Source organism: Rhinopithecus bieti, unplaced genomic scaffold (genome assembly GCF_001698545.2).
Source record: "Rhinopithecus bieti isolate Rb0 unplaced genomic scaffold, ASM169854v2 scaffold_18471, whole genome shotgun sequence".
Lineage (NCBI taxonomy): Eukaryota > Metazoa > Chordata > Mammalia > Primates > Cercopithecidae > Rhinopithecus > Rhinopithecus bieti.
The window spans coordinates 77,747-87,007 of NW_016809119.1; the positions used below are offsets into that span (position 1 = coordinate 77,747).

Sequence of the window (9,261 nt, forward strand, 5' to 3'; positions counted from 1 at the left end):
GTTGGCCAGGCTGGTCTCCAACTCCTGACCTTGTGATCCACCCGCCTTGGCCTCCCAAAGTTCTGGGATTACAGGCATGAGCCACCACACCCGGCCGGTTTTCTGGTTATTTTCTTGTTATGGAAAATACAAAGCAACACTCTGGTTATATGTAAATGCCCCTTGGTTTTTAGTGAATATGCACAGCATATAAAATCCCAGAAGACAGGTCAGACAGGTCAGTGACAGCAGGGCTTGTCGCCTCCCACAATGCCACCTTCAATTAAAAAGAAAAAGGGAAGAGAAAGGAAAAAGAAAAAAAGAAAGAAAAAAAAGGAAAAAGAATAAAAGAAAAGAAAAAGGAAAAAAAATGCTACAGATGAGACAGGAAGGGGAGAGAATGTGCATATGGAAGAGGAATGGATACCCAGCCCTTGGTTACCTTCACGGAGCAAGAGCGCCTGCTCCACGCTGCTTTTTGGAGCCGCCAGATCAAGCGCACTTTTGCCCTGAGCATTTCTACGCTTCAGGTTAGCTCCGTAGTCGGTTAGCAGGTGGATGACCTCCACGTTGGACTGCCTTGCTGCAGCATGGAGTGGGGTGTCCAGCCACTGGCCATGGTCGACACTGGCTCCTTAACAAAACAGATGGCCACAATTCAACACTAAATGGTAATGTAAAGCACAATGAGCTTCAAATTATAGTAATTGCATATAAAGACATTTTAAGTACCATGACATATTTGACAAATCTTTGAAAACATATGATTTAAGCCTAGAACCTCAGCAATGCCTACTAAGACTATTTGAAATTATTTGGTGAGAAAAGTGAATTTAGATGTTTTTAGTCATTTTAAATATTTGCTTTCCCATACAAACTGTGTGGCATACAAAATAAAGTATTTGAGGCTCTTGTTACATAGTTATTATGTTTGGGGACAAAAGATAAAACTAAGTTTATTTAGTATTTATATTATTTGGGGCTCAAAAAATGATTTCTGAACTTACTATAGAGAATAGTAAATGATGGGAAGTAAAAAAGACAAAAACTTCCTCAAGGTAAAAATTCACAATAAAGGTTTTTACTACAATCTCCACCTTTATGTCAGGGGCTAAGTTTGTTGAATCTTTAGTCAAATAATAGTTTGAAGATATTTCATTTTTCTGGCCGAGCACAGTGGCTCACACCTGTAATCCCAGCACTTTGGGAAGCTGAGGTGGGTGGATCACCTGTGGTCAGGAGTTCAAGACCAGCCTAGCCAACATGGTAAAACCCTGTCTCTACTAAAAATACAATAAATTAGCCAGGCGTGGTGGTGTGCGCCTGTAATCCCAGCTACTCAGGAGGCTGGGGCAGGAGAATCACTTGACCCCTGGAGGTGGAGGTTGCAGTGAGCTGAGGTCGCGCCATTGCACTCCAACCTGGGCAATAAGAGCGAAATTTTATCTCAAAAACAGAAAAAACAAAGAAAAGATAGTTCATTTTCCACAGACTCTTGGTTTCTGTATATGCCTTTTAGAATTGCTTTTAAAATGACTAGATACTGTAGCAGGATAGATATAAACTAGCCTGTAGCAAATGTCTGTTGTTTTTACCGTCCAGCATCTTCCTGGCAAGCATACCTAGATTTCCCGAAGGGAAACCACCCTCTTGTGAGTTTCAGTTCTTGTATTTCCAGTGAAGCCTAATAAATGCAGAGTAGGTTGAAATCTAGGCCTAAACCAATCAATGTATTGTATTTCCTTGGCCCCCATGAGGGGTTCAAAGATGGGCATGTGACTCAAAAAGGGCCAATGCTCTTTCTTGCTGTGTATGGATAAGGAGGGCTGTAAGCCCAGGTATTGCTGGCAGCCATCTTGTGACAACCAGGGAGAACAATACCAGGTAAATGGAGTTAACATCAAAGAAAGCAGGACTGAGAAATACAGTCATTTCTCTAGAGAAATTTTGTTTTTAGCATTCAAACATAAAATGCTAACCGAATATTTTTGAACCATGACAAGAACTTCATCTTTGAAGCTACAGAAAACCAACAAAGTTAACAGGTTTCTTCATGAAAATAATTTTGGAAATTACCTAATTCTAGAAGTTTCTTCACACAGTCTACCCTCTGGTAGGTGCACGCCACATACAGGGGAGTTCCAAGCTGAGGCACCTCATGGTCAATGTTAACATTATTTGCCAGCAGGATCTCCATGCACTCTCTGTGACCTGGTGGAACACAAGATACCCTCACTCAAGTAAGGGACATATTAAATATTCACAGAATTGTAGGATTGCTTAACTGAAATGGGCTTTAGAAATAACCTAGGTTGGCCAGGTGCAGTGGCTCACGCCTATAATCCCAGCACTTTGGTAGGCTGAGGTGGGTAGATCACCTGAGGTCAGGAGTTCGAGACCAGCCTGGCCAACATGGTGAAACCCTATCTCTACTAAAAACACAAAAATTAGCCAGGCATGGTGGCACACGCCCGTAATCCCAGCTACTCGGGAAGCTGAGGCAGGAGAATCGCTTGAACCCAGGAGGTGGAGGTTACAGAGAGCTGAGATCGCACCGCTGCACTCCAGCTTGCCTGACAGAGCGAGACTCTGTCTCAAAATACATAAATAAAAAAATAAGTAACCTAGATCTCTTTTCGCAGTAGAAAAAAAAAATTTTGTTTGTTTTGGAAATCTTAGGTAGAAACCCCAAAATAATACCAATAAAAGAGGAGCATGGCCATGCTTCCCCACTCCAGCTTCTCTTTGCAACCCGATTTAACTTTAACTAAACTAAGGGCTCCAAGTAGCACAGTTGAAATCAGTCTCCAGAATGATGCCACCATTTTACAAATGGAAGTGACAAGACCCAGAGGGACAAACGACTAGGCCTATTATTACTCTGAAAAGCTAGTGCTCAAACCCAAGAGAACCCTGTCCCCTCTCCATTACAAATCTCTCATTCTCTTCTTTATCCATGATGTGAGATTGGATATATGGCCTGCAACCTTATTTTGGTTAGTCTGGAAAATACCTATGAGAAAGAATAAAGAAGTCTTACGTGTAGAATGTATTTAAATACACTTTCAAATTCAGTGGCTAACAACAACTATGTAAGCAAGCATTCTCTTTTGAGAGTTTGCCCAATAAATAGATAGACATGATTAATTTGCAACCTGTGAATGCTTTGTTCAGGAGAGAGTGCTTCTGAGGTATTGATGGGAGCTTGCAAAGAGTTAGTTCTCTTTGAAGATTTAAATGTCTCCCTAAAAAATCATGTCATTACTAATTAATTTAGCCAACCTATTCTTTGTAGATAACATAAAAGTAAGCTTCATTTTAGACCTACCTGATTTATCACAAATTCTAAATTAAGTATAAATATGCATTAAAATGTACAAATCAGGACTGTCAAATCAAACTATTTGTTCACATAATTAAATATTATACCTGGATTACAGCATCAATATGTCAAGGTATTGATTCAAACTATGACTCAGCTTGTTCATAGAGGTTTAGAGCTATAAGAATCCAGAAATAATATCTAGTAAGTCCCTAAAACTACTTGGAAAATACAGGGTATTTAACACATATTTTTGAATAATTCTTGTCTTTTTTTTTGAAGAACAAGAAACAGCCTAGTTTGAGTTAAATTTAAATATTCTCAGAAAGTTTTGAAAATGAATACAGAAAAGTTAAATGGCTAGCACTAATACAAAGTGTTTAAATTATGAATTTGCTAATCATGCTTCCATTCTGTGGATATTTATCCTTAACATGCTTTTACAATACAGAAAAATATACAGAAACACACAAAGTATGTGTTTATTATGAGCATAAATATGTTTTACAGGCACACAGATACCAAAAGCTCCAAATACGATCAGCCAAGCACTGCAGACATACCTAATTAATTCAAACCATTCCCAATACTTATCAATTTTTAAACATTTGTATGGAAATACAAATAATATTAATTTTTACTTCAAACATTTATATCAAATCAATATTAAATTTTTGATAAAGACTTTTTGTAATACCAGCACTTTGGAAGGCTGAGACAGGTGGATCACCTGAGGTCAGGAATTTGAGACCAGCCTGGCCAACATGACGAAACCCTGTCTCTACTCAAAAATACAAAAATTAGCTGGGCACTGTGGCAGGCACCTGTAATCCCAGCTACTTGGGAGGTTGAGGCAGGAGAATCACTTGAACCCCGGAGGTGGAGGTTGCAGTAAGCCAAGATTGTGCCATTGCACTCCAGCCTGTGAGACAGAGCAAGACTCTGTCTCAAAAAAAAAAAGACTTATATGGCCGAGCACGGTGGCTCACGCCTGTAATCTCAGCACTTTGGGAGGCCTAGGCAGGTGGATGACCTGAGGTCAGGAGTTCGAGACCAGACTGACCAACATGGTGAAACCCCGTCTCTACTGAAAATAGAAAAATTAGCCGATTGTGGTGGCGGGCACCTGCAATCCCAGTACTTGGGAGGTTGAGGCAGGAGAATCGCTTGAACCCGAGAGGCGGAGGTTGCAGTGAGCAGAAATCATACCACTGCACTCCAGCCTGGGCAATAGCTTGAGACTCTGTCAAAAAAAAAGAAAAAAAAAAGAAAGACATTTATATCATTTCCAAAGTAGTTCATTACTCTACAACTTAAAGGACTTACATGATGTTTGGGAAATGACTCACATCAGCTATTATTTAATAAATGTGTATTAAATACATTTAGAATATAAAATACATAGATAAATTTAGATTTGGGTCTTGTGCATCATTTAAGGTAATCCACTGGGAAAAAAAATGGCAAGTGACATGTTTAATAACCTGGAACAGATCTTTCACTTTTGCCTTTTGAAATAAAGTATTTCATCCCCAATTACACCAGCAAAGATCACTATTCCAGAGTGTTGTAACTTCACCATTGTATTTCTGATCTCAGTATAAGAGAACAACTCCCTCACTGGCTATCATCAAAATGTCACTCTTTGGGTGTGTGACCTTTGACAAATGGCCTTCTCCTTTCAGTGATATCTTCTCCTTCATGTCTAGTCTGTGCATATAGTTTTTAAATTCCTTGAATTTACTATTTTCCTTCACTTTGAAATTAACTGACAACACAGGAGTCTGGAGTCAGCTTCAAGATTTCCAGTGCCATACTTTGGAAAGTTGCAGCCTTTTCTTTCCGATAACTATGACTTTGAAGTCATCAGTCCATCTAGATTGTGTAACTTATTATGAACAGTTACATTTACTATTCCATTAGAGATAGTATCAGCCTTGGGTTTCAGACACTTTCATAGTTTAGGTTAGTGGTTGGTATTTTATGGGCTTCAGAGGATAAGCTATTCTTGCCTACCAAGGACAGAGACATAAGCATAGTACAATTCAAGTAAGTCACAACTACTGCCTTGGCTGTACCAGCTGCCACCAAAGCACCAGCAAAGAGGCTCTGGAAAGGCCTGCCAATAGACCATCCCCAGGAAATGGAAAATCTGAGTCAGGAAAGCATTCTGAAGTTATAAGTAGAGCTCTTTGTGCCACACTGGTATTTCCTGAAGATTTAGACAAATTGAAGTTACTGCTATGGGATTTCTAGGCCACACATATTCTAATGGTGAGGAAGATCAGGGTCACCCTTGAATGACTAACACTAGACCATTGATTCATACAGATTGGAGTGAGCCCATCAATGTTTCACATGCATTGTGGTGGCTCATTTACCTCTCTTCACTGCCTCATGGATGGGCGAGGCCAGGTGCACCTCAAACTGGGCCTTGGCTCCGAACTCCAGCAGCACATTGACACATGCAGCACTGCCGCTGCAGCAAGCATTGAAGAGGGGCGTGGCTCCGTGAACTGTCACTCCATTGACCTAATGACGGGCAAAGAGAGAGCCAGATGATTGGTTATTTCATTCTCACCATCTCCAAGTATGTCTTCCTATGTATTTGCCTAGAGGAATTCCCCGCGCTAGTGAATAAGTGAGGGAACTCCACATCTTTACAGTATTATGAAACCTCATGAAGTTATTGGGTGGATTGAGTGAGTTACTATATGTTAAACACTTAAAACATTATGTGTCGCCCAGTAAGCACTCAATAAGCATTTGCAACAACAATTATTTCCATTTTCCATTTTCCATTAATATGACTCCCCTCTGAATCATGAACAAACATGGCAGGAACCAAAAGCACTGGAGAAATCAGCTAGCTGTGGTCCCAAAATCCATGCTTACAAAATCCTTGGCAATTCTCCACAGATCTACTGTCTTTCTTGCCACAACTTCCTCTCTGGTCTACTATAATCCAAGCAAATTACGCATGCCAGCTGTTACTTCTAGAGATAGCATGACCAAGCCAAAGGGACATAGAAAACAGCCATCAACATGGTGTCTGCAACCATCTTTGGTACCTTGTAGGGATGTGGGAAGCACATGAGAACCAGCAGGGCTGGGAAACATCTTTGTGTATCAACAATAGATTGGAAAGAACATCGGGAACTGCAGGAGTGGTAGGGAGCTCTGATGCCATTGAAATGTAGGACAATGAAGTTTTTGATGTGAAACAATTTTGCTTCAACAACTAAGGATACATGCTTGTGATAATCAGGATTCTAAATGTCCTTGCTTTGGACACAAAAAAAGACTTGTTTCCAGAGTTGCAATATAACCCGCGAAACAGGGTCTTGCTCTGTTATCCAGGCTGGAGTGCAGTGTCGTGATCATAGCTCACTGCAGCCTTGAATTCCTAGGCTCAAGCGATACTCCTGCCTCAGCCTCCTGAGCAGCTGGGACTACAGGCATGCACCACCATGACCCACAAATTTAGAAGAATTATTTGTAGACAGGGTCTAGCTATGTTGCCCAGGCTGGTCTCAAACTCCTGGGTTCAAATGATCCTCTTGCCTCAGCCTGCCAAAGGGCAGGGATTACAGGTGTGAGCCACCACACCCAGCCTAACCCCCATTAAATTGGAAAGTTAAAGATAAGATGCTAAGATGGCAGAGACAGGCCAGGTCAGGGGAAAATGTGTGTCAATTCATATTGCTAGGGGTTTCTATATTTTACTAAAAGTATTTGGTAGGACTAGTTTGATTTGTGTTTTCTAAGTATCATCCTCATCCCCAGTCTAGGAAGTTGTCTTCTTATGTGATTTCCTATACATTTCTCTCTTAGTTCACGTCAGCAAACATTTATTGAGCATCTACTAGGTGCTAATGTTTTGGAAACAATGGTAAGACAATTGCCTCTCCTTGAGTAGGCTGAACAATTGCCTCTCCTTGAGTAGGCTGAATTCTATTAGGCAAGACAAATACAAAAAGAAGTTTTTATTGTTTTTTGTTTTTTTCAGACGGAGTCTTGCTCTGTCGCTAGGCTGGAGTACAGTGGTATGATCTCAGCTCACTGCAACCTCCGCCTCCTGGGTTCAAGAGATTCTGCTGCTTAGCCTCCTGAGTAACTGGGATTACAGGTGCCCGCCACCACACCCAGCTAATTTTTGTATTTTTAGTAGAGACGGGGTTTCACCATGTTGGCCAGGATGGTCTTGATCTCTTGATCTCGTGATCCACCTGCCTCGGCCTCCCAAAGTGCTGGGATTACAGGCGTGAGCCACCGCGCCTGGCAAAAAATAAATCATTTTGAAAATATAATAAAGAATTTAGATGACTATGGGAGTAGGACAAAGGAGAGGATAGACTTGGGAAAAACTTAGAGAGGAAAATTAGCAGGAGTTTTTCATTAATTAGATAGGGAGATGAAAGAAATAAGATGACTCTCAGGTTTGCAGCTTGGGAAACCAAGAGGATGTTTCACCAGGCCTCTGAAAGTAGGAACCCAAGATGAGGAGCAGGTCCCAGAGGGAAGAACATGATAAGCACAGTTACACTGAGTCTGAGGTATTCATGGGACTGCCAATTGTGGGGGACTTTCTACTGAAGGCCAACTTTCTCTTATTTCATTTCTCATTCTGATTTAAATGTTAAATGGTGTGATACAGTATTTATTGGCTATTTCTTTATAAACTTGACAAAGACAAAGAAACATGTCTTATTCTTCTCTTTGTGCCCAACAAAACCTCCTCTCTGACCTGATATTGTCAGCAGTCTGCCTGTGACTCCAGTCATCTAGCTTGAAAGGAAATGGCTCTCACACAGCCTTCCTTCATCATTACCCATGAGCTGACTAAGCGGTGACTTAGAGAAGCACTATCTAATGAAAATGCACGACCACTTGGCAGGGCACGGTGGCTCACGCCTGTAATCCCAGCACTTTGGGAGCCCAAAGTGGGCGGATCACCTGAGGTCAGGAGTCTGAAACCAGCATGGCCAACATGGCAAAACCCCATCTGTACTAAAAATACAAAAATTAGCTGGGCGTGGTGGCGGGCACCTGTAATCCCAGTTACTCAGGAGGCTGAGGCAGGAGAATCGTTTGAATCTGGGAAGCAGAGGTTGCAGTGAGCTGAGACTGTGCCACTGCACTCCAGCCTGGGCAACAGTGTTAGTGAGACTCTGTCTAAAAAACATAAAGAAGAGGGAAAAAAATGAAAAAAGAAAATGCACGACCACAATGGCATCAGGAAAAGTAGTTTCACAAGGAAGACTTTTATATTCAGTTCTCCATGTAGAAACCCAATTTCCATATAAAATTTTTTAAATTGTCATTAAGCACTTTAAAACATTGCAGTTCATAAAATAAATATTGCAAGGACTAAGTAAAACAACAAAATTAGAAACAAGGAGCATCCGGCAACTAAATACAGAAGATTTTTAGAAGTTGTGATTTTATGATTCTATTCTGGTATCTATATTATATAATGCACCTCAGTCACCCTTTGAAAAAAGCTTGGAGATAAATTTAAAATAAGATAAAGTCCAGTTATGTAGATTTCCCCCAATGTATTGTTTATTAAAAGGTCATTTATTTTGATAATTTTGCTCAATAAAAATAGTTGTTCATGGAAGATGTTGAATTAAGAGTGTTTTCTATTGTTCTTTAAAATCTTGTTATTAAGCCTCATACAGTGTTAGCGGGATTATAAATTAGTACAACCATTATGGGGAACAGTTTGGAGGTTCCTCAGAAAACTAAAAATAGAGCTGCCATATGATCCAGCAATCTTACTGCTGGGTATATACCCAAAAGAAAGGAAAACAGTACATCAAAGAGATATCTGCACTCCCGTGTCTGCTGCAGCACTGTTCACAATTACAAAGACCGGGAAGCAACTGAAGTGTCCATCAACAGATGAATGCATAAAGAAAACATGGTGGCCGGGCGCGGTGGCTCACGCCTGTATT

The 9,261-nt window shown here is 40.7% G+C and overlaps 1 protein-coding gene across 1 annotated transcript in view; it reads right to left on the reverse strand.

Annotated features, from left to right (window-relative positions):
- Positions 1-9,261, reverse strand: part of ASB11 (ankyrin repeat and SOCS box containing 11) — a 41,422-nt gene that overhangs the window by 2,386 nt on the left and 29,775 nt on the right. The window contains exons 6-8 of the mRNA XM_017888574.1: positions 5,683-5,833; positions 2,056-2,190; positions 422-613 (exon numbers count right to left, since the gene is read on the reverse strand). Of these exons, the coding sequence (XP_017744063.1) occupies positions 422-613; positions 2,056-2,190; positions 5,683-5,833 (478 nt within the window). The remainder of the gene's footprint in view (positions 1-421; positions 614-2,055; positions 2,191-5,682; positions 5,834-9,261) is intronic.